This window comes from Schistocerca nitens, chromosome 5 (genome assembly GCF_023898315.1).
Source record: "Schistocerca nitens isolate TAMUIC-IGC-003100 chromosome 5, iqSchNite1.1, whole genome shotgun sequence".
NCBI lineage: Eukaryota > Metazoa > Arthropoda > Insecta > Orthoptera > Acrididae > Schistocerca > Schistocerca nitens.
Genome location: NC_064618.1, coordinates 248,179,100 through 248,206,308, shown reverse-complemented (window position 1 = coordinate 248,206,308; position 27,209 = coordinate 248,179,100). Strand labels below are relative to the sequence as shown.

The following is a 27,209-nucleotide window of genomic DNA, read 5'->3' as shown; positions in this document are numbered from 1 at the left end:
CTCCTCCCAGCATTTTTAAAAATATTAGAAAAACTGATGAAGCACCGAATCAACAAATATCTAAATGACCATAATTTACTAAACAGAAATCAGCATGGCTTCCAAGCACGTAAAAATACCGAAACAGCAGTAATGTGATACACTGAACAAATAATCAAAAATCTAGAAAAAGATTATAGTGTAGTAGGAGTAAATTTAGACCTCTCCAAAGCTTTTGATGCTGTGAACCAGGACATTCTTTTAGAAAAATTGGAAGCGTTGGGTGTACATGGGATAGGAAGAAAATGGTTTGAATCAAACCTAAAAAACAGAACACAGGTTGTAGAACTGACATCAACTTACTCCAACCACAAAATAAATTCAGTATCAGAGGCAAAAAATGTAGAAATAGGAGTACCACAAGGCAGCATCCTAGGGCCCATATTGTTTCTTGTCTATATAAATGATTTTCACACCTCAGATGATGCAGCCAAAGCAGTAATATTTGCAGATGATACTAGTGTGATAATAAGTGCACCAAAGCAATTGCTACCAACAATTGCTGATAAAGTACTAAATTACATCCACTCTTGGTTCAATGCAAACAGGTTGACATTGAATGTAAATAAAACAATTTATATGCAGTTTGGGAAAAGATGTCAAAATGTAAATCTAGATCTGGTGTGGGGTGACAAAGCCTTAGAGTGAGATCCACAAAATTGCTGGGGATTCATGTGGATGAAAACTTAAATTTTAATGACCACGTAATAAAACTTGCACAGAAACTTAATTCAGACTGTTTTGCCCTCAGAATTATTGCAAATGTTTGTACCTCAGAGGGTGCCAGAATGGAATATTTCGGCTATTTTCAATCTCTTGCCACATACGGAATAATATTTTGGGGTTCCACAACAGGGCACCTAAAACAAATTTTTTTGCTGCAGGAGAAGGCCATCCGAATAATAACTCACAGTCATTCACTGACACACTGCAAACCCATATTCAAAAAGCTTAGAATACTTACTATACCATGATTATACATATACAAATGTGTATTGTATGTCAGGACCCACATTGCAGATTTTCAGACAAATGCCAACTTTCATAACTACAATACCCGTAATAGCACAGCACTCCATACTGAGCGAACAAAAAGAACGAATACACAAAGGCATGTGAGCCGTATCGGTGCAAAACTGTACAACGCACTGCCAGTCAACATCAGGCAGTTAGAAGATGATAACAAATTTAAAACAGAATTTAAAAAATTTCTAGTAGAACAATGTTTTTATTCTGTAAATGCCTACGTAGGTCAATAAATTTTTTCTGATGATATTTATAAAGGCAAAATGGAAAATACTCTAACTGTACCTAATCATTCATTACCTAATCATTCATTACATTTACATACTTAAAGGACAGCTGTTGTGTGATGTAAATATATACTTAAGGAGTGTTGTGTATACAAGGACTTGCCGTTTAGGGAGGACAAAACTAAAGCCTTATGAAAAACAGACTATGCGTTTAAAATAACAAGCAGGGATGTATATAGGCTATATTAATTTCATTGTATTATTATTAACTTCATTGTATTATTTTGTTTGTACTTTTTTATGTATATATTGTTTGTGTCCCATTTCTTTGAAATGACTTACATGTACCCTTGACAACATCCATACAATATTTATTGTCAACAGATGGATAAATAAAATAAATAAATAAAAAGCAATATCCTGAGTGACTGACTCATCATTGCCCAGCTCAAACCACTAAGGATAGAAACTTGAAATTCAGAGATGGTGTTGATCTTATACTGCAAACATTGCTTAAGAATGGATTTTTCAGAATTCCAACCCTAATGGGGTGAAATAGGGTATGAAGAGTTTCTTTAAAAAATGTTGCTATGAAGGCAATTCTGAAGCTAGACCTACAAAAATTGGTATTTGGTTTCTCAGTCAGAAATAAAGAAATATATGTTTCAGCATTTTTGAAATTAGCCCTAAGGTTCTGAAATAGTGGGTGAAAGTATTTCTTTTGAAAATATAACATTATAAAAGAACTACTGACATATTTTTAAAGCTCCATCTAAGAACATTGATATTTGACTTCTCGGTTACAAATTAAAAAATATGTGTTTCAGTGTTTTGTAAACTGAAACTCCAAGAGTTTGAAATAGGGGATGAGACTTTTTACGAAAATATTTTATTATGAAAGTATTTTGAAACTAAATCTATGAAAATTTAAATTTGGATTCTCAGTTTAAAAAAGTATGTGTTTCACTATTTTTTGAAATTCATCCCTTTTGGGGGTGAAACAAGGGATGAAAGTTTTTATGAGAATATTTCATTGTGCAAGCATTTTTGAAGCTAAATCTATGAAAATTTGTATATGAATCAAACAATGGAAAATCCAGGATGGAATGTAACAATACCAGAGAAGGAAAGTTGCTACTCACCATATAGCAGAGATGCTGAGTCGTGGTAGGTACAATAAAAAGATTCACACAATTCAAGCTTTCGGCCATGAAGGCCTTTGTCAGCAGTAGACACACACACACACACACACACACACACACACACACACACACACACACACACACACATATAAACGCAACTTGCACACACATCTGCAGTCTCAGAGAGTCCTGAAATAAGAAATGTCCTGCCCACTATCCTTCCCACCCCTCCTACCGTGGTATTCAAACTGTCCACCAAACCTGCACAATATACTTGTCCATCCTTACACAACCCCCAATCCCTTACCTCATGGCTCATACCCCTGTAATAGATCTAGATGCAAGACCTGTCCCATACATACTCCTACCACCACCTACTCCAGTCCGGTCACTAACATTACCTATCCCATCAAAGGCAGGGCTACCTGTGAAAGCAGTCATGTGATTTACAAGCTAAGCTGCAACCTCTGTGCTGCATTCTATGTGGGCATGACAACCAACAAGCTGTCTGTCTGCATGAACGGCCACTGACAAACTGTGATCAAGAAATAAGTGGACCACCCTGTTGCTGAACACACTGCCAAACACGATATCCCTCATCTTAATGACTGCTTCACAGCCTGTGCCATATGGATCCTTCCCACAACACCAGCTTTTCTGAATTGTGCAGGTGGGAACTTTCCCTGCAATACATCCTACGTTACCATAACGCTCCTGACCTCAACCTTTGTTAGTCACTGTCCTCACCCATTCAGCCCTCTCCCTATTCCCATTCGAGCACTACACAGCTGTCATTTCACCGCCACACCCAGTCTTTTAATTTCTTTTATTTCTCTCCTTTCCGCTACTTACGCCCTCCCCCCTCCGCACTTTCTCTCCTGCCCTCCATCTAAACTGCAACACTTGACTGTCCACCACTCCCACCATACTATCCCTCCCCCTCCCCGCCCCAGCCTCCTCCTTACCCCCACCTACTCGCCACTCCCATCATGCACTGGTACAGCTGTTCACAGTGTGGTCTCAGCTCTCTGAGACTGCAGTTGTGTGTGCAAGTTGCGTTTATGTGAGTGTGTGTGTGTTTGTGTGCATGTGTTTATGTGTGTCTACTGCTGATAAAGGCCTTAATAGCTGAAAGCTTTATTTGTGTGAATCTTTTTATTGTGCCTATCGCGACTCAGCATCTCTGCTATATGATGAGTAGCAACTTTCCTTCTCTGTAAAATTTGTATTTGGCTTTTCTGTTAGAAATGTAACATAAAAATGTCACTGGTTTTGGAAATTCAACCTCTAATGAGTTGAAATAGAGGGTGAAGTGTTTTATGGAAATATTTCATTGCAAAAGCATTTTTAAAGCTAAATTTTTGAAAATTGGTGTTTGACATTTTGGTTAGAGATGCAAAAATATATGTTTCACGCTTTTTTGAAATTCAGCCCCTAAGGGGCTGAAATAGGGTTCGCCTGATTCACTGACTCATCGTTGTCCAGCCCAAACTGCTGAGGTTACAAACTTGAAGATTGGAGAGGGTGTGGATTTTATACTGTAAGGATCATTTACAAAGGCATTGTCCAAAATTCCACTCCTAACTGGGTGAAATAGGGAATGAAAGGCTTTTTGAAAGTATGTTCCTATTAAGGAAATTTTGAAGCTAGAACTATGAAAACTGGTATTTGGTTTCTCAGTCAGAAAACAAAAATTCGTGTTTCAGCATTTTTGGAAATTCAAGTACTAAGTGGTAAAATATTGGGTGAAAATTTTTTTGAAAATAAATAATTACTAAAGAACTACTAAAGGATTTTTAAGGCTACATCTATGACAATTGTATTTGACTTCTTGATTAGAAATTTAAAAAAAATTACATGTTTCAGTGTTTCTGGAAATTCAACCCCTAAGGGAGTGCAAGAGGGGAAGAAAATTTTTAAGAAAATACTTTGTTACACTAAAAAGATTTTAAAACTAAATTTATGGAAATTCGTATTTCTTTTCTTGGTTAGATACAAATAAATATTTGTTAGGGGATGTAAGTTGCTTTGGAAATATCTCCACAAGAACACAAAAGATATGATTAACAAAAACTTTGGACTTCAGCTACCGGACCATGCTTATATGGCCTTATTTAGTGTGAAAACGATAGAAGGTGTTGCACTTTGTGAAAAAAATTTGACTGAATAAAAACAAACAAAAAAGATCTCTGCAGGTCATATAGTCTACATGAGTGAAGCAGCAGGCACTAAGCTGGTAAATAAATAAATAAATAAACCTTTGGCAAGCCCAAAAACATTTGGCAGGATATTATCACATTGGAAGATTATACTGTGACTCTAGTGTCAAAAGGATCCAGTCTCAGTCAGTACTGTTCTGGCATATCACAGTGCAATAAGATGTCCAAAGATGTTTACCAAGAAGGATTGTGAATAGTCCTGAAAGTATTTCCAAACTGTGAATTGGGCCTATACGTCAGTGTGGCATTAATGAATCTATGTTGCTAAGTATCTCTTACTAAAAGTTTCTTAAATATACAAGTGTTCCATTTGACAGCTAAAGGAATACTTCACAAATCATCACTTCACTATTCATATGTATTGCTCCATTGCAGTTGACAATGTCGAAAGTCAGATTAGTTTCCACAATAAATGAAAGAAAAGGCTTCTTGGAGAAGACGGTGAAAAAAAATGTCTGTTGGGCAAATCATGAACTATAACTACACTACAACATTGCAACATCATAGTTGGATGTTACAAAGGCATATGAAATATTCATGCTCTAGAAGTACTTATTTTTGTTTTTAGAATTACCTGTTAGTCACAGTACTGTGATATTAATGTGGTGGCCATCATCTGATCAATGACTCCACATCCCCATTACTGAACTGATAATGCATCCAAATGACTAATTTGCTGCAAAGAGAAATCAGGTAGTCACAGCCCAACATTTCTACCATGTGAAAACCTATCATTTATACTTAGTTTGTATCTTATTATAAATACTCTATTTGGACAAGACATAGTGGAATCATGAAACTCACTTGCAGTCTGAGAATTCACTGTTTGCCATTTGTAGCTTCCCGAGTCTAATTCTTTATTTTCAAGCTTCGGACATTGAGATGTTGGTGCTACTATGAAATTAACCTACATCTACATCTTTCTTCTGCAAACCACTCTGAAGTACATGGCAAGGGATATGACCCATTGTACCAATTATTACGGTTTCTCCCATTCCTTTCATGTATGGAGTGCAGGACAAATGATTATTTAAATGCCTCCATACATGCTGATATTAATCTAATTCAATCTCCTTACAATGACTTAAGTACTGTCATTTGTAAAAAAATAACATTGCATGGCTACACTGCAACATCCACTGCTCTTCTAGGAGTAAGTAGCAGTTTTCACACAGGACTGTACAGAAACAAGTTGGCAAAAGCTGTATGTAAGACACTGTATATGTGGTAGTTTCTTTATGGTGTCATCTACTCAACAGTATATATTTTTAAGTTGGTGTTTGTTGCAGTTAATGTTGCAAAGTTGGAACCATGTATTGCATACTTGCACAAAGAATGGCCTCTCTCTCTCTCTCTGTGTGTGTGTGTTGTGTGTGTGTGTGTGTGTTTGTGTCTGTGTGTGTGTGTGTGTGTGTGTGTGTGTGTGTGTGTGTGTGTAATATTTTTTTGATAACACTTATAAATATATCCTAAATTAATATCATGTTTTCTGCATGTGTTTCAGGCTCATTACTCATTCTCGAAGGCTGCACATTGGTTGGGTATTGGTACTGACAATCTAATTTCAATAAAGACTGATGAGATGGGCAGGATGATGGTAGATGAACTAGAGCTCAGAATTCAGGAAGCAGTATCAGATGGAAAACGCCCATTTTTTGTTTGTGCTACTGCAGGGACTACAGTTCTTGGTGCATTTGATCCAATAGATCAATTAGCGAATTTATGCAGGGAACACAAATTATGGTTGCATGTAGATGTAAGTGACAACCTTATATTTGTAGTTCAATTAAAAACTGTAAATTCAGAAAATTTTCAGAGAATGATAAATAACTCATATTCTATATGTAATTCTCTGTATATAGCAAAAGTTATTAATGTTTTGTTAATGCTTTTATCACATTAACTTCAAACATTGTGCCATGTAATTTAATTACAAGACAGGATGGTTGGCCAATGCTTACCTTCAGTAGGTAAAATTCTTAGTTTTGCCAATAGATATACACTGCCTGACCAAAAAAGTGAAGGATCCAGAAGACATGGGTTGGATGCCAATGTAACTTTGCACATGAACACACTGTCAGGAGGAGTGCAAATGATTAGATTTACAATTCTCTGTAACAGGAAGAACAGCCACCAGAATTTGTTAGTGTTGTTCATATTTAGTGATGTTACCGAAACTGGTAGGGCACAAATAGGTTCAGATGTTGAGGTATCAGTATGAAGGACTTGGACATGCTGCACACTCATGTGACACAGTGTTATCAGCACCTGTCAGAGTTTGAAAGGGCCTCTGGTAGGTTTCCATTTGGCCAGCTGATCAAATTGTACAATATCCAGAATTATGGAGTATTTGGTTGTGGCAGTGGCCCAATGTTGGACTGTATGGGACTTTTGAGGGCAGGCATACCCATTGCCTAGGTTCCAGTTGACCACATCTGACCACCACAAGGGAGGTTCAACATACTGTGTACCAAACACAATTTAGCCCCTGCACTTCTGCTCCTCCTATCTGTGAACAAATAATGGACTCCCTTCAACACTCTGATCATCCCATACCATTGGTCAGAAATTAGCAGCACCTGAATTATGGAATTACCGTCATGTGTGTGGGTTACTGTTAACATCACAATACAAACAGCTGCATTTGGAGTGATGCCATAATCAGATAGCATGGATTACTGATGAATGTCATTATACAGGGTTACTGTAAATGATTAATTCATTTTAAAAGCTCTATATTTTCCTAAGTATTACACTCATGAAGTCTGGATTTTGTACTCTATAAATGTTCTATGAGTGCTCCTTTTGTCACACGACACACAGCCAAGCGGTTGCCAAGGTCAGGTGACTTGGGGAGGGGGGGGGCAATATGCGGAATCCAGCGGTGTGGAAGTTAGTAGGTAGCAATGAACATTAATGCTCCAGTGAGGGGGTGCCTTGTTTTGTTGGAAGATGAAATTCTCAGAATCAGCAGTCAGTTGTGAAAACAACAACACCTGCAACATATTAAGGTAAGAGCTACCCATCACAGTCTTCTGACAGAAGAAAAATGGTCCGTACAGCTTTGTTTGTGACACTGCACAGAAAATGTTAATCTTCGGCAAATCTCATTCATGCACCACAATTTCATAATGATTTTCAGTGCCCCACACTTGCACATTGTCCGACAAACCTTTCCAGATAAATGAAAAGTCGCTTCATTGCTGAGTGTCATCTTGCTTGGAGATGAAATTGTCATCCTCAAGTGGTTCATACATAGTGATACAAAATTGAAGGCACTGGCCATAATCTTCTAGTTTGAATTGTCGCACAAGCTGCGGCTGGTATGGTTCGAAATGCATAATCTTCCACACAGTTTGCTGTGGTATTCAGAGTTTTTGGTGTGTGCAGACTGTTGATTTTTTTTGGACTACGTATGAAACTTTTTGTCACCCACCCCACAGTTGCATCTGGCACACTTGGTTGACCGGTACTTTTCTTTTTACAGAGACAATCAGTGTCCCTAAATTGTCAAGGCCAACACACAAAACTCTGTTTATGTGGTGGTTCTTTTACATAATTACTTCTGAATGCATGCTGCAATACTGTAACAGTTAAACACTCACATATTCCAACACCAAAAACTCTTTTCTTGCTTTGTCACCATTTTGTCAAGGCACTGCACTTGTGGGCACAATGCAAACTCAGTGAGTTTATGGTTCTATTCATGCATCAGTCATATTCGTATGTGTAATACTTTGGAAAACACGGAACTTTGAAAATAAATGAATCATTTATAGTAGCCCTGTACAATGTTCAGTGATGAACTGCAGTTCAGCACTCCCCAGGATAATCATCATCAATGAGTATGGTCATTTTGGTGAGAGGTCTCATTATTTCAATGCTTTGAAAAGGCACAGCATTGTTAATTCTGACATCATGGGGTGGAGAGCATCAGGTATGACCTGAGGTCGTTGCTGATGGAGACTGAGGGAACTCTGATGGCACAACAATATGTCACTGATATCCTGCATCTTCATGTGTTTCTCCTCATGTGACAGTATCGTAGTGTCATTTTTTAACGGGAAAATGCTCCTCCACACATGGCAAGTGTCTCTATGAACATCCTGTGTGTTGTTGAGATACTCCCTTGGCCAGCAAAATCCCCAGGCCTGTCCCCAATAGCACATGTGCGAGATCAACTTGTATGTCAACTCCGTGCCACAGCCAGGTGTGGTGATACATTTTACAACTGAGTTGGTGCATCAGTGCATGCATGCAAACAAGAATGGGTGCAATATCATATTGATAAGTGAGCTCATATTGCCAAGTTCTCTGTAAATTTGACTCAGTTTTGTAATAGCTGATATAATGCCGCATCCCCTCTCAGTCCATGAAATTTTATTTCATTTCCTCCTTCACTTCTGGGTGCTTCATTTTTTTTATCAGACAGTATATATAAAAGTACAATAAAATATACTAGTTTTTAGAACTATTAGTTCCTTACATGGAAAAATAAGAGCGAAAGATAAGGAAATGGTAGAAAGGAGCAGCAATTCTCTCATCTCCAAGGATGAGAGGACCCATCTATTATAAGGACAAGGACAGACAAAGATGAAGGGTGAGACATCAAGGAGAGTAATAGGTCAAGCATAATACTAGATAACTATCTCTGTCTAGGTAGCTATCTTTTCCTTCCTATTTTCTCTGATGTCTCCCTCTTCATCTTTTCTCTTTTTGCATTCACAACAGGTGGGTCCATCTCAACCTGAGGTCCAAGTGATTTGCCTCTCCTTTCTCACCTTCCCCAACTTATTTCTCATTCCTCCACCAGGAAAATTCTGAAAGCTACATATATCTTTTTTTTAACTTTTAAGTGTTTCTTTTTGCAGGTATTTGGAATTGCACTTCCAGAATGTAAGCAGTAGCCAATCATTCTGTACCAATTGTAACAGAAAGGTGGATGTAAAGGTGCAGAGTGGTTTATTGAGTGTGAGTGAGGATACAACTTTGAAATACATTTATTAATATATACCAGGTTGAGACAATCTTAAGAAAACATCAACTCGAGCAGACTAATGCATCGGAATAAATACCTGAGCTGGCACAAAAACACATGAACTAGGAACCATTGATATAGCAGATCCAAACTGTCTGCCAACATATCAATCATAAGCTTCCTCAGTAACATACAAGTAATTGAAAAAAACACCCATGCACCTGGAAATTAATCATTATTGACATTACAAGGAAGTAGCTAATGAGCACAAAAATACCATTTCTTATACCAGCGTTAATCTCATAAGCATGAGAAATGGATTTAACAAAACCTTTGAAATGTAGCAAATCTCAAAGTGGAAAACTGATAATTAACATCAATGCATTAGAATGACTCTGTTAGGAAAATCATCATGTCGAGCACTCAGCAATTCAGTCTTAGTGAAATAATCATACATTACAGCCGACTCTTTGAAATGCACCACCTTCAAGAATCCATGACAGGTAAATAACATGAGTGCATTAAAATGATTCCATCAAATACATCACCTTGAGTAGTTTATGAATTAGACTTTCCAGAACAAGCACATGCTACATCAGTACCCTAAGGTTTAAAAGACAAAAGTATATTCCCTTATTCTCTATGTGTTACTAAGAGGCCAAGTTCCTTCCAAAATCCCAACACGTCTGCACCAGTCATGTCTCATGGAACTTCTGACATGTCTTACTTTGCCACTGTGATGTGCATCCACCACGTGCAAGTCTGAAGAGCAATAGAATCCCCAGTGGATAAACAATATCAATTCAGCCAAGGCTAATGCATGCCTCCAAGAACAACTGTCATACCCAGTTCTCAGAGCTGTTCCGTGATTCCAGAGACTAGCAGTACTGGTACACCACACAATCCCCAGTCTGTTCAAGTTTCCTGTTACATTATAACTGACCACCTCCATTATGGTTGTCACTCTCTGCTCCACCCACCACCTTACCCTCTGGCGCACCCTGGTGCCATGCGACTTCGTCGCACCATCAGATGAAGCAGACAACAAACTCCATTCTTACAGAAGGAGGAAGATAGAAAATAGCCAGCACCAGTGCCAACACAGCAGATATTCCTATCCCCCCCTTCACCACCACCACCACTACTACTCTAAATATTGGCTGGGGTGAGCTGTAACATCCTTACCAGTGTGCTGAGCTCCTAACAGCACTATTACTGGGGTAAGAAATCTTTTAATATACAATAATCCTCTGTACCAGGTCAACAGTTAGAGATTCCTTCCACCCATTTACTGACCCCCTGGAAATTATTAATGTAGACAATATCGCCAACTTGGTAAGCATTTGACCAATGCTGCTGGTTGTGATTTGTGGCTTCCTTCCTGTGGAACTCTCGGATATTTCTCCTGGCCAATCTCCCTTGCACAGCAACCTGTTGAGGATTCTTCCCTTCAGGCAATAGATCCTCAATTGCCACAAGCTGCACTGTGGAGTTGCTACCTGATAACCCCAGAAGTAACTTGGCTGGTGTAGATCCATGAGCATCATAACCCACTGTATTAAATTCTGTGGCCAACTAGGGCAGAGAACTGTCCCAGTTGCTTTGATCCTTATGATGGTAGGTGATCAGGCCAGATCTGACACTGTAATTAAGGTGCACAGCATAAGAGGTTTAGGATAGTATAGGGTTGTGGTCATGTGTTGCACTCCAGTTCCTAAATAAAGTTGTTTAAGTGCCATGGCAGTAAAACAGCTCACATTATCACTAATGATGGATTTTGGCAGTCCAAAGGTCCCAAAAATCCTACTTAACTGGGTGACTGTGTGCATTGTCACCCCTTTGGTAGGCAACAGCCATACAAATCTGGTACAGGTATAAATACAATCCAAAATATACTTGTTCCCATCCCTAGATGTCTACATGGGCTGACAAAATCAATATACATCCATTGAAATGTCTTACCAACAGGTTTCGAAGCCAAGTACTTGGCCTTGGTTTTACTCAGAGCATATCCTCTTGCAACTCACCATGTCCATGTCCATTTTCAACTATAAGAAGTCCCAGACCTTATGTACCCCCAAATGACTCCTCCCCCTCCCTCACTGGGGATTCAAGGAAATACTTAAATAACAGTGGGACCAGTTCCTCAGTGCTACAACCTTCCTTTGTCCTAGGCCACATACCTTACAACATAGCATCTGATTTTCATTAAATAAGGGTCTACACACTCATCATCCTGAATCCTCTGCTTGACGACCTTCAGAAGTCCATCCTAATCTTGAAATTCTCTAATATCTCTTATCTCACTAGGGATCTGAGTCAGGATGGAACTAATTTTGTTTGCCTTTTCCTGTTCACCCTCTGGTGGATGATCTGTTGGACTATCATCCTCCTGTACATACATGCAGCTTAAACCATCAGCCAACACATTCTAAGAGCTCTTGATATTGTGGACCTCAAATTTAAATGTAAGAGCCCTGGTAGCCCACCTTCAATTTGTACTGTCTTTTGGGGCCTAGGGAATACCCAACTCAAGGCTTGATTGTCTGTTTCCAGGATATATTTGTGGTGTTCCAGGTAGTACTTAAATTTCTCCATCCCCAGACAAAACAGCAAGAGCTTCTAGCTCATGCATGGAATACTTCCTCTCTAACTCATTTAACCCCTGTGAGGCATATGCAGTTGCCCTGCACTCCCCTTATTTTTTATGTAACAGAGCCCCACCAAATCCTTGTCCCAAGGCATCAGTTTGTAAAATAAATTCTCCATTAAAAACCGGTAGAGCTAGCACTGGTGCAGACTGTGATGCATGTTTAAGTGCTAAGAATGCAGCCTCCTCAGAGGGACCCCATGTAAATGTACATCCCTTCCAGCGCAATTCATTCAGCGGAGAAACTTTCTCAGCAAACCTCTCAGTGAACTTGCAGAAGAAATTCACCATCCCAATGAACTGGCAAGCTGTTTAACATTACATGGATGAGGCACTTGATTTATAACCTCCACTCAGTCAGGACTGGTGAAATCCCCTCTTCTGACACAATATGTCCCACAAATTTCACTGAAGGAGAGGCAAAACTCATCTTCTCAGGATTTACCATCAGGCCCACTTTTTGTAACTGCCAAAACACTTCCTCCAAATGTATCAGATACTCCTGAATAAATATACTGTATTCACTCCATCATCTAAATAGTGGTATACGAACTTGAACTTCACATCAGAAAATACAACATCCATCAATTGTGACAGGACAGCAGCCCCTATTGCAAGCACAAAAGGAACTCTATTAAAATCAAATAAATTCAAAACAGTGGTAAAAGCAGTGACTGGCTTGAATTCTTTGTCTAAATGTACCTGGTTGTAAGCTTGGTTAAGATCTAATGTGGTAAAAACCTGAGCCACTCGGAACTGCCCAAAGCACAAGTGAAGTTCTGGCAAAGGTACTGACCTTAACACGACCTTTTTATTTAATTCCCGATAATCCACTACTGCCCGATATTCCACATTCGATTTGGTTACCACAAATATTGGTGCCATGTAGGGTGGCTTAGAGGGACAAACGACACCTTGATCCAACATTTTCTTTATTTTTTTCTCTTAATATCATCATAGGCAGAGATAACCTTTACAGTGTCACTGTAACTGACACCTGGTCCAGTAGTTTAGTGCCATACTTGAGGATGTGCATGACTTCCAGTTTCTTTGTTAGCACTTCTGGAAATTAGGAACAAAGGGCTCTGATTTTGTTCTTAACAAACACATTGAAATTGTTTGACTGATCATTACATTTACCCGACTCCCCTCCAACCATCCTGATTTCCAGGGATTGCTCCTTCCCAACTATCATGACAACTCCCTAACTAAAATGGCAGAATTTGAACAGAACTCCCAGTTTAAATTTGAAATAATAGCTCCTCCCAGCCCAATCTGGAATTAATCCCACCTTCCCACTGAAGTCAGCTCCAAGTATGCAAGATGTGGCCAAATTTTTAATGATCATCATATTAATTTTCCACAAAAATCTTCCAAGGCCACCTTAACCAGCAAACACCCTTTAACTGTTGAAATTGATTTGTCTGCCATCATAAACAACTCCTTTTCTGATGACAGTCCTTCCCACTTACATTTACCTTGATGTTGGGTGAACCAGCCATAATCAGTTACCAAGATTGTACTTCCTACATCCAGGAGTGCACAACCTGGCTCATTATTTTTATAGCAATACATACAAAGGCAGTAGTTTATTCAACGTATCCCTAATCACACATACTATTTATTCTGTCCATGATACAATAATTGACATAATAATAATTGCAATGTCTTCCCCATACAATCCATCTTCATAGGACCTGGTCTCTTACAATTCCAATATTTCAATTCTGAGTTTTCCCCTCTGACAGAATATCATTCCTCACTACCTTCTGATTGTATACCCACCTGGATGGTATTTCTCCCCATATTCACTTTCTTGCTCACAAAATTCTTCCTTTTCCATTTCTTCCTCTGCTAGTCAAGGTACTCCCTAGCTTGCATCTGTCTGATCAGATTCTCTAATTATAGAAACATCCTAGGTACTTGACAGAATACCACCCACTGCCTACTTTCAGGGATCAACCCTTCTAATAAGTGTGTTACAACCTGTTCATTCATGTGATCAAGAACCAGTGCCAATATGCTTCTTTTAACTTGGGCAACATATTCCACTAATGGTTCATTACAACCTGTCTCCTTTTCATACTGCCAATAAACCATTTCCCTCAAAGCTCAGGGAGGAATGAGCCTAATTATTCAGTGCCTACACCCTTGCCATGTCTTCTTATTTTGTATAGCTTGCAAAATCTCCTTGTGTAGTCTATCCTTCACTGTTATGTCAATTAATCTTAAGGCATCAGTTTCACTTATTTCTGTGGGAAATGCCTTTTGCTGAAATTCTAATGAAAAATACAAAAACTTCACCATTGAATCCACTGACTCAAGCAACATACTCACACGCTGCTTTAAAATATTTTGCAATAGATTTTACAACATGGTAAACATAATATTCAGGAGCGCTATCTTCATGTCCCCATTGTGCACCTCTAAATTATTGACAAGGTGCAGATCCTGCACATCTGTGGCTCTATCACTCTTTCACAACCATTCCCAAATATTCCCTCTATAAGTCCATAGCTCCTTGGCCTGTCTCAGATCAACAACAACCACATCATTCATTATATCAAGATAATGATTGAATCGGGCCTGTAACCTATGAACCTGACTAGCCGTACAACGCACTGAGTCCTGGGTAATTTCTACAATCTCTACAAAAGTTTCACAAATGAAAGCAGCGGCCGAGATTGCCTCATTGGTATGGCTGCTTTACAACCTGCTGGTAGACGTACTTGTTCAGTAAATTTCTCTATCATACCCATGGGCTCAAGCCTCCATCACTCCAATTCGGAAACAAGCTCACTTCACCTCAGACAAGCCAGATGCCTAACAATGCCAGGCATTCTGGAAAATACAAAATAATGAGTACTCACAACTTAATATCAGCCGCCATCCCTTGCCCCCTGCCACTTAATCAACCATTCAACCATGCTCAACTATCCAGTTTGTAACGGAAAGTTGGATTTAGAGGTGCAGAGTGATTGACTGAATGTGAGTTGTGGTACTATTTTGATATACGTTTATTAAGATAGACCAAGTTGAGACAATCTTAAGAAAACAGCAATAAAATACCACATTTTGTTCATAAAGACTAGACTCGAGTAGACTAATGCATTGGAATGAGTACCTGAGCTGCCATAAAAGCACAGTAAACTAAGAACAATTGATACAGCAGATCCAAAGAGTCCACCAATGTATCAATCATAAACTTTTGCAGTAATGCACAAGTAATTGAAAAAACACACTTGCACTTGAAAATTAATTATTAATGGACATTACAAGGAAGCAGCTAATGGGCACAAAAATACCATTTCTTATATCAGCATTAATCTAATAAGCATGAGAAATAGATTTAGAAAAACCTTTGAAAAGTAGCAATTCTCAAAGTGGAAAACTGATAATTGACATCAATGCATTAAAATGACTCTATTAGGTAAATCATCATGTTGAGTGCTCAGCTATTCAGTCTTGGCAAAATAATTGTACAATACAACTGACACTTTGAAATGCACCACCTTCAAGGATCCATGACAGGTAAATAACATGGGTGCATTAAAATGATTCCATCAAATACATCATCACCTTTAGTACTTCATGAACTAGACTTTCCAGAACAAGCATACACTGAAACAGGACCCTAAGGTTTAAAAGACAAAACACATATTCCCTCACTGTCTGCATGTAACCAAGAGGCCAAGTTCCTCCCACAATCATAACATGTCTGCACCAGCCGTGTCTCATGGAAGTTATACAACTTCTGACATGTCTTACTTTTCCACTATGAGGGAAGGAGGAGATGGGAGGTCTTAAAAGAGATGTTGATGAGGAGACAAGGAATGTAACAAGACACTACACTGATGACAGCTCCCTGTCTGCAGCACAGTATCCACCTTGTGAGTGACCTGGAACACCAGTCAGGAAATCAGCCACAGGGTGCACACCCACATCCAGTGACACAGACACTATGGTTGGTTGGAACTCCGGTGGCATTGTGATGGCTGTCTGGCACAGTGCCCCCATGGGCATCAACTTGGGCTGCAAGACCATCGGTGACAGCATGACGTCAATCTCCATTGGCTCCACTCTGGAAGCACTGACCACAATGGGTGGAGAGGTGGAGATGACAGCTGTTGTGGAGCCCAGTGATGTGCTATGTCTGTGGGAAATAATTATATGGCAAAGTCACAGACATAAGTGTGCCAGACCCTGGTCTTGTGGTTCAAATGGCTCTGAGCACTATGGGACTTAACATCTGAGGTCATCAGTCCCCTTGCTCTTGTGACACCTGCGCAGCCCAAAGGAACTGTGAATGATGTAAGAGGAATGACCCAAGACTGGTGTGACAAGACTGTGCTCTGAACGCTGCGTCTTACAAACGACTTTAAGAAAACTGTCCTGCATCTGAAAACTTTGTCTAACCAAACTGTTTCCATGGTGACCACAAAAGATGCTCCAGAGTACAACAACTACAAGCATTTAATAATTCTGAAGGTGACATCCTGCCCTGTGGCAAGGAGCGACAGGATAAAAGAAAAATCTTTAAGGTCTGCTCCCATGTGTGAGAGGAACGGAGTTTCTCCATGTGATTTTTGAAATGGTCAAAGGAACCATTCAGCTTCATCGTTATATGGAGGGCGGAAAGGTACAGTAATTGCTTGGTTATGCCATTGTCAGCACAAAACTATTGAAAATTGGCTGATGTGAATTGTGCTCCAGTGTCCAAGACAAGGGCCTCAGGAAGACCTATAAGACAAAAAAATGGAAGACAAAGCTGATACCATACTAGCAGTAATGGTGGATGTTAAGCAGATTACAAAAGGAAATTTACTGTATGTGTCTACCACTAACACCCATCACATGTTTTAGCATGGACCCATGAAGTCAATGTGATATGTTGCCATGGTCCGGACAGATGTGGCCACTGATAAAAGCATTACAGTGGAGCAAATTGCCACTCTGCACAAACAGTAAAATGAGAGGTCATTTGCTGAATTTGGACTTCCATGTCCTGCCAAGTACAATAATGTTGGGCAAGTTGCTTTGTGTGAACTGTACCCCAGTGACCTTGGTGCAACAAAGACAAAACTTTCTGCCAGAGGAAATGAGGACTCACACCCATTCATCAGCATTCTCTGTGTGCAACAGTGGAACACCTGACATCATGCAGATAGTGCTTGATAATGTGGAAAATAGTTACGTGGGTTGCGAATTTCTTTCAAAGTATGGGAAGATCCTTGGCACACGTATTGCAAGACTACCTGAAGAGCTATGTTGGAAGCATTTGCTCCAGCAATAAGCTGAAAATCAAGTGGAAAATTTTAAAAAATTCAAAATTCTGAGCATTGGCTTGATAACATGATTCCTCAGATGAATCGAAAGCTGTGTTGGTACCGATTGGTAACGGAGACAAAAAGTCAGCATTCAGATGTTGTGCAGTGGACCTGTACAACAACTCATATTGATAATTAGACAATAACAGAGACCAACATTGCAATTTCTGTGTTGTCCATGGCGGGATGAACTTGGAAGAATTGAACAAATATTGGTGGCACTTGGTAATGTCATAGTTGATGGCGAGAATGTCTTTTTCAAGCTGACTATAATTGCACTGCATTTTGTTGAGACCTTTCAAGGCAAATGGTATGGATTGATCTGATGAACCAGTTCTATAGGAGAGCATGGCTCCAATCCCATAAAATGTATCCATAGTAACACAACAGACTTAGCTAGATCAAAATGAATTAGATGATGATGACTTCACAATGCATCCTAAAACCACTGAAATGCATACTGACATTCTTGAGACCACAAAAAAGGAGCGCCTTTCTGGCATAGCTCATTCAGCAGAGCAGCAGTTTTCACCCATCTGCAATAAACTTAATATAATATGCAAGGTTTCCTCTAACTGCTGTAGTTCCTTGATGTTGTGGAGCACTGGCAGATATTTAGTCACAGACAAGTGCAAAGAAGCAGGAGGGATATGCTGTGTATGTATGACACATCATAAATATTCAAGTTATTCATGGAAGGAGAAGCACCTTTCCTTGTTACACTTAAGCTAGTCACCCAATTCACTTTAAACAAACATTCTACATTTGCCAACTCTTCAGCAGGCATATGACCCATGACAAAAATATCGTCCAGATAGTTTGTAGATTAAGGGACTTTTGCTGTTAACTGTTCCAGGAAGCACTGAGAAATAGCATGAATGGAAACACTTCTCAACATTAGATGAGTGTTGATCACAGAATATTCCTTGGAATGCTCATCCAGTGGTAACTGTAAGAATGCATCATGTAAATCTATCTAAGAGAAGGATCTGCCCTGTACCAATCTGTCCATTAATGCCTCTCTGGAATTAATCCACAATAGTTTGTGGGTTTTCTGTGGTTTTGAAATCATCAAACATATGTAAACCTCCAGATGAATGTTTGAGAATGACTAAGGGTGATGCCCACTGACTTGCAGAAATTGGCTACATCACCCCACTGTCTTTCCATCATTGCAGTTCCTAAGCAACTTGCTCACAGATTGCATGGAGGTCAGACCAAGGATGATACAATTGTGGTTGCAGATTGTCTTTAACAGTAATGTGTGACTTTAAATCTGTAGCTCTTCCTAATCCTGTTTCAAAAAGTTCACTGTAGTTATTGCACAAGTAGGAAACATTGGTTTGAGGCACTGAAACACTGATTTACAACACATTGTCTTGTATGCACAGGCTGGACAAATCAAACAAGTCTAAACCAAAAATGTTTGTACTGTTGCTAAAAGATAGTGCATGAAATGAAACATTCTTTGTAAAGACAGAAGAAGTTGCTGGCAAAGTCCATGTTCCAATTACTGGTATTTTCTGTCAGTTATATGCAAACAAAAGATAAGAAGGCTTTTGTAACTGTGGGCTACTGATCATTTCATATGCATCTTTATTGATGAGGGAAACAGATGCACCTATGTCAAACTGAAATTTAATTGTCTTTTGAACCTCCAGTAACTGGACAACAAGTTTGTTCTTCTGTCTGTGAACTGCAGCAAAAGGTGTCCATGATGCGGAAAAGTGAGCCTTCGTTGGTGCCTGCTGTAATGATTGTGCCAACACGACATTCACTTCCCAAAAGTTATGCTGTAGCTGTGCACTAGACTGATGCCTGCCCTGGCTGCCTTGTAAACAGACTGTGTGGATGTGATCTTGTTTACCACATGTGAAACACTTTGCATCACAACAAGGAGAAGCTTTTTTATCATGGTTTGAAAAACACTGAGGATAAGACTTCCTCACTTTATTCTGATGTACACCTCATGTACCACATGACTGAAAAGTTTTATCTGTACACTTACTGTTAATCTGAGCCCTCTTTTTATTCACTTTAACATTAGCATGAACTTTAGACTGAGTGCCTTGTGCAGTATGAACAAGAGAAACAGACAGAGCCTCAAAATCAACTTCAGTTGTGTCCACCGTACTTTAAGACTCCACAATTGATGAAACTGTTTTCAGATTCACAACTCCTAATTTAAGGACAGCAGTGCAAATGTGTATATCTGACACCTTTTGGATGATTGCATCACATAACACATCATAATAAATGACTCCACAAGAACACTTGAACCTACAATATCTGGTTAGCCCTTTGAATTCAGCAATCCACTGTTCATGGTGCTTCTTAAGATGAAAAAATTTAAATCTCACCATAGTGATGTGAATTTGTATAATATTACGAGCAATGGCTTCTGGATGAAAGTTGGGGCACAATTTAAGACACAGTCCATACAAATTGGCTCTGATAGTTGATAAAAAGAAAGCTATGTAGACCATACCTTTAATGTTGTAAGTTGTGAAATGTACTTCAAATTGGGCATGATATTCCAACCAGTCCTCTTCTTTACCTTTAAACTTAGGAGAGTAAGGTTGTCGTCTGTTGTATATTGAGTTGTTCAGTGTGCCACATGTGAAACTGAACAACTTCATTTAGAGACATTTCTCGTGGGAGCTCAGACATTGTTAAACACTTTATAGGATACACAAAAATGTAGTAATATTATATTGGGCACTGTGATTTGAGGGAGACCAGAAATAGCCACAAGGCAGACCAGAGCAGAATTTAGTGCATGGGAATAAATGTCCACACATCATTGTCACCATTGTGAAGCATGTGATAGGTGGAACAACACACCATAGTACACTAGGAACCATCCTTGTCACCATTTTAGTGCTGGCTGAAAAAATACTTGAGACATTTGCATTGGTACTGAAGTGGGTTCTAGCATGACTGGATGTACTTCAGGAAGAGGTTGAGTGGATACTACAATACACACAAAATATTAGCTCACTTTATTTAAGTTTGAACAATATGAAATACTTAACTTGGGAACAACCCATATCCAAAGGAATGTAGCTTTGTATCTGTTTTTGTTGTTGAATGCTATAACTTATCTCCTGATGCATTTCAGAGTGATAGTCTCATCTCAATGTACAACTGCCTATAAACTTCTTTAATTGAATAGATATAAAAACTACTCACCAAGCAGTGGCAGAACACACACTTAAAAGACTGTTGTGATTGGCAAGCTTTCAGAGCCAGTGGCTTCTTCTTGAGGCAGAAGGGTTGAAGGGGAAGGAGTAAGAGTGAGGAAAAAGGACTGGAGAGGTCTAGCAAAAGGGGTAGATTTTGGGAAAGTCACCCAGAACCGCAGGCCAGGGGAGACTTACCATACGGTAAGGGCTTTACAACAACTGCTCGAAAGTAATGTGCTCCTAAAATAGTGTAAAACATCTCGGATTTATTTTATGAGCATAACATGGAGTCATAGAAGGAATGACACACAAGGCATAATTTACTACTAAAAATCATCAATAAAATATTTGAAAATGGCCTAAGGCTGAAATTGTACAATCGTACATAAAATAAAGAGAGTGGCGGCTGAAGGCATCATAAAATCTTTCAAAAAATGCATTTGTGAGTAGTGAATCCTTGGGAAGCACTTGCAGCTATGTTTCTCCTCTCTTTCTTTATTCTCTTTATTGTACAGTTGGAATAGCCAGCAGTCCTGCAGTCCTCACAAGTGCCGACAGTTTTTGATGAGGTTTTCACTTCCCTGTTTGCCTCTTCTTACATAAATTTAATGGCACTGCACATAATCACACTTGCCTGAGTGTGAAGAACTTCCATATACCTACGGTGCTTGAAGACTGTGATGCCATGCTATGTAGTGAAGTGATAACAAGGAAACTGCTCAAAGCTTGCAGGTCAGTGTGCAACAGGCAGTTGAGGTTGCTGCCTCTCTGGAACGAGGTGCACTTGCCATTGATTAGAATGAAAATGCATTTCTGCACATTGGTCACCTTATATTGTGCAAGCTCTACATGGGTACTAAAAAATTACGGAAGAAATCAATTTGCAAGCATAATGATATGATTATTTTATCAATGTGCAGCTTATCCCAATAAATATGCACCTACATTGTAAAACAGTTTAAAAGATATGTTTTAAGAGCCGCATTTATTATTTTTTAAATATGGTTTTGTTGTTTATCATTGCTTTTGCCTAGTAATGGAGCCCTATTTCCCTTACTCAAAATATATTACGTGAGTGGACAGCTTCACTTTTTACATGTTAGTTTGCATTCAGAGTATGTTATTTTTTAATGAAGTGTGGAAGAACTTTCATATCTTAAAAAGTTCTAAGTCTTTTTTTTCCATACCATGCAGCATCTTTGTTGGAAGGTGAATTTTCTCAAAAACTGCCAGAGAATCCACCTGTGCACAGTATGCCGTTTTTATTATTTATTATGTGCTCTGTGTAATGCCTTCAGTAAGGACTGCCATACGCCGGCCGGAGTGGCCGAGCGGTTCTGGGCGCTACAGTCTGGAACCGCGTGACCGCTACAGTCGCAGGTTCGAATCCTGCCTCGGGCATGGATGTGTGTGATGTCCTTAGGTTAGTTAGGTTTAATTAGTTATAAGTTCTAGGCGACTGATGACCTCAGAAGTTAAGTCGCATAGTGCTCAGAGCCATTTGAACCATTTGAAGGACTGCCATACAAATTTGAGTAAATATGAAAGCTACAGTAACTTACTAAATCATGATGACCAAAGTCTCACAGTTTTCTAACTTCAATGTCTCCTGAAATATTGTGGAAATCTTCTTTGTACTCTTTTTATGTTACCGCTTTATACTAATCTTCATTGTCTACAAACTAAGACTTCACTTTGGTCTGTAAGGTTAGATTGTCGTCACAATTTAGAACCAGTCGCTATTTGTTCTGCAGTGTGGGGAAATTAAAAATGACCCAGAAAATATTTATAAGACTGGTGCAGAACTGACCCTTGTTAATGAACAGGAGAAATCCCCATCACACAAAATGCTGGAGACCAAGATTTCGATGTACCAACTGGTTGCTGTCACATATCTGTACATGTGCATCTCCCACATTCTCTGTCCTAAGTACTCCGCTTTATGTTTAGGTGAGTGAGGGGACTAGAAATGTTTACTGATCAGGAGCACAACACAAAATGATGCTTATCATAAAACAGTGCATATTCATTGTCAAGCACAATTGTGGAAAACCTGGTGGAACTGCTTGTTCCAGAGTTAAAAATGAAAATATTTTGGCAAAACATCTAGCAAAGTCTGCAGTGCATAACTAGTCATTACAAACTGTCTTATGGCTGATAATATATGGAAAATTTGTGCATAAAAACGTTCAAATCCAAAATATCACAGAAAATAATAGAAATAATTTACCAAAAAGTTACTGCACTTAAATGTACATTTATTAGTGTAGATTATTTTGCCATAGAAAAAATTTGCCAAATTTGCCTGGAAATAATGAAAAAGTGTACCTTAAAATAATGATATAACAAAAAATTCAAAATTCTCTCATAGCATTAAAATTTTATTAAAATTTCAAAAAAAATAATATAAAGCATATTGGATCCCTATACATAAGTGTGAAAAATTTCAATGAGATTGAACAAAAAATTACAGAGATATGGTTTTACAAAGATATCAGTCCTATACTACCATAGTCTCCCCTTAATCTTCACTGTCTACAAAGTAAGACTTCACTATGGTCTATAAGTTTAAATTGTTATCGCAATTTAGAACCAGTTGCTATTCATTCTACAGGGTGGGGAAACTAAAAATGACCCAGAAAATATTTATAAGGCTAGTGCAGAACAGTCACTTATTAATAAACAGGAGAAATGCCCATCACAGAAAATGCTGGAAACTACAATTTAGATGTACCAATTGGTTGCTGTCACATGTCTGTGCATGCGCATCTCCTACATGCTCTGTCCTGAGTACTTTGCTCTTTTATTATTTTTGAGTGAGTGAGGGGAGTAGACATGTTAATTGATCAGTTGAACACAACACTAAATGATTCTTATCATAAAAAAGCATGTATTCATTGTTAGCACAATTGTGGAAAACCTGTGCGGTACTGCTTGGCCAGTGTTAAATCTGGAAGTATTTCGGCAAAATGTGTATAAAAGTCTACAGTGTAAAACTTAGTGGCAAAATAGTGGTGCATCAATGTCAGTGGTGGCCATTTACAGCATTTTCTGTGATGTTCATTAAAACATTAGTCCCACATCAGTCTTACCGTAAATATTTTTTGACCAGTTTTATTTTGCCCACTGTGTGTGCCTATCATGTCAGTGGTTACTGGTTATGAATTGCTTCTGTCACGTGAACTTTCTGTTGAATGCAAGTTATACTTTTGACTGTTTTGTGTTTCATAAACCCATTGAATAAGTGTCTAATATCTTCAGCTTTTTTCTTTTTGTTCTGGCCTGCAGGTCTAAAACATAAATTTTATTTTCAGGCTTGCTGGGGTGGAAGCTTAATCCTCTCAAAGAAGTATTCACATAGGTTAACAGGAATTGACCGGTACAGTATTTCAGAAGGAAAACATTTTAATAAGTATTAAAATGAAGCAAAAGATTTGATGACCTACTGCTTGGTATCTAATGATATTTCATCACAGACTTTATAAAGATACAAACTTTATTGAATTTTTGTATAGGTTGGTAACTTTAGATATAATAAGAGTAAAATAAACATTCATTTTTGTACATATGTGATCATTATGTGGTGTGGTATAAATATTATAGTGACCTTTTAGTAGAATAAGGTGTATTTTTGCTGTTTGTCTTATTGCTGAAATGGGCAGCTGATTCCATGTTTGATGCATATTTTAGAAGATATAAATATAGTAGGAAAGTTATGGCAGAATGTAAATAATTTGGGACTGAAGGAGATCAATCACCGAATAGTAGATGCATTGAGTGATTGAGGATCACACACAAAAGAGAAAGAAATATGCTGGTTTTTGGAATCACACACACACACACACACACACACACACACACCCTCACACACACATCTGTGCCCCTACATAGTGCTGGCTGGGCATACAATGCTATGACTACAGTTTGACAGGTGGACTGCATGAGGTGGGAGATTGTGTCAGGTGTGGTAGGTAGAGGGAGAGAGAGCCAGGAGGCAGGAAGAGTGGTTGGGGTGGATAGTTAGCAGCTTTGATGGCGGTAGCCACAGCCTTAATACCTTCTCTCCCATCTGCTTCACTTGGTCCTTTTCAACCCAATATGCCACATTGCTGGATGTTGACCCCCACCTCTGTGATGGCTTCATTCACACCTGTGTCCATATTAAATCCACTAATCACAAACAGCATCTGCATTTCAGTGCCTTTCATCCTTTCCACAGCATAAAATTTGTCCCATACAGTCCTGCCAACAGTGGGCAGCGTATCTTCAGTGACAAGAGAGAACTCTTGTGCCTAATATGCTGAAGATGACACAAGGGCCTTCGCAGACAGGCACTACTGCCAAATCTTATCCGCAAACAGATTACCCATATCATATCCTCACACATCCTTAATTCTCCCACCACTCTCGAGGCTCATCTACAAAGGAGTGCCCTTCTTGTTTCCCTGTATCTCCCTTGAGTGGAACAGCTGAACCACATACTTTGCCAAGACTTTGATTATTTATACTCATGGCTTGAAATGAGTGACATCCTACCCAAGATCCTTCCCACTCATCCTAAAGTGGCATCTGTCATCCAGCCAGCCTACACAATCCTAATCCATTCCTATGCCATTCCCACTCCCAGCCTCTTGCCACAGTGATTATATCATGTGGGAGACCCAGGTGCAAGATCTGCCGAATCCACCCACCGAGCACTCCCTCCACTTCCTGTCACAGGCTTATCCTACCCCATAAGAGGCAGGGGCCATGTGTGGAAACATGTCATGTACACTCTACTACAATCACTCACAGCTTTCTTATTGATCTTACAATCAACGATGTGCAACAGAATGAATGGCCACCTCCAAACTGTGGCCAAAAACAAGGTTGACCACCCAGTGGTAGAACATGTGCCTGAGCACAATAGCTTGATTTCTGTGGCTGCTTCACAACTCAGACCATTCTTTATTCTACCATGAACTTTTCTAAACTATGTGGGTTGCAGTTATGCTTGCAATACATCCTTCACTCCTGTAACCTCCTGGTCTGTCTCCATTAACCCACTGTCTCCACTCCCTCCACTCAACAGATTCCCCTTTTTTCTATCCTATCAGCCTCTCCCAATTCACCTTCATTGTGTGCTGCTCCTCATTAGCCCCAGCTCCTGTGCATCACACACCTAACCCACACAGCTGCCACCCCTCCCCTTTACATTTCTAGTCAGAAAATCAGCTGCCTCCCTCTGAGCTGCTGGGTACCCACTCCCAACCCGTCTTCCTGTCTTGTGCCTCTCACTACCTCTACACACCACCCTCAACACAACCCCCATCCCACACAGACCTGCCGAACACCAATCACTGCCAGCTAGCATTATGCAGGGGCACAGGTGTGTGTGTGTGTGCGTATGTGTGTGTGTGTGTGTGTGTGTGTGTGTGTGTGTGTGTGTGTGTGTGTGTTGTAGCTCATGAAAGGATTGATTCCAATGCTAGCAAGTTTTCTTTGTCTTTTGTGTGTGCCTGTCAATGACTCATAGGAACTTTTCCATAAAATAGTTATAATACAGAATAAGCAGAGATGAAATACAATGTGGAAACTGTGGTTTGGCTGATGGTTTCCCTAGACCTGAATCGGTAGAGGAGGGAATCTTTGGCTGGCAGTCATTTGTTTTTAGTTGCAGCTAACATTGCCTAGCTGACAGCATTGTGTGGTGTAGCCACTGTTGTCTGCCATGTTAATGTTTTTTACAACACTGTTCTGAGTTTTTCTTTATGATAAGTTTATGTAATTGTTGCAGTTAGGATCTTTATTAAATACCTCAGGATTATGAGTGACATTTAAGTGAGATTTACCTCCATGCATGACTTCTACTGTCCCAGAAGCAAGAAGCACATGTTAAGGTGCGTGCACTGCACGAGGCAGGTGGGGCTCTCTTTCCCCTGCACTGATGCTCATCCTGTGGTGGTCAGTGTGGGGTCTGTTCTGCTCCTTGCAGCGCCCTCTGGCAATAGACCAACTAACAGTTTTAACACACTGCTAAATTTTGCTGTTGACCGTGACTGACAGTGATATGTAAATCTACTTCTACATCTACGTATATAATCTGCAAGCCGCCATGTGGTATGTGGCAGAGGATACCTTGTGCCACTACTAGTCATTTCCTTTCTTGCTCCAGTTGCAAATAGAGCGAGGCAAAAACATCTGTCTATGTGCCTCCATAAGAGCCCTAATTTCTCTACCTTACATTTGTAGTGCTTATGCAAAATGTATGTTGGCAGTAGTAGAATTGTTCTGTAGTCAGTCTCAAAATGATGGTTCTCTAAATTTTCTCAACACTGTTCCTCAAAAACAACATCGCCTTCCCTCAAGGGATTCCCATTTCTGTTGCATGTTCATCACACCTACAGGTAACAAAGCTAGCATACCACCTCTGAATT

General features: G+C 39.4%; 1 protein-coding gene across 1 annotated transcript in view; it reads left to right on the top strand.

Annotated features, from left to right (window-relative positions):
• LOC126259199 (acidic amino acid decarboxylase GADL1) overlaps positions 1–27,209 on the top strand; it is a 193,181-nt gene that overhangs the window by 116,103 nt on the left and 49,869 nt on the right. The window contains exons 5-6 of the mRNA XM_049955790.1: positions 6,158–6,409; positions 24,108–24,172. Coding sequence (XP_049811747.1) covers positions 6,158–6,409; positions 24,108–24,172 — 317 coding nt within the window. The remainder of the gene's footprint in view (positions 1–6,157; positions 6,410–24,107; positions 24,173–27,209) is intronic.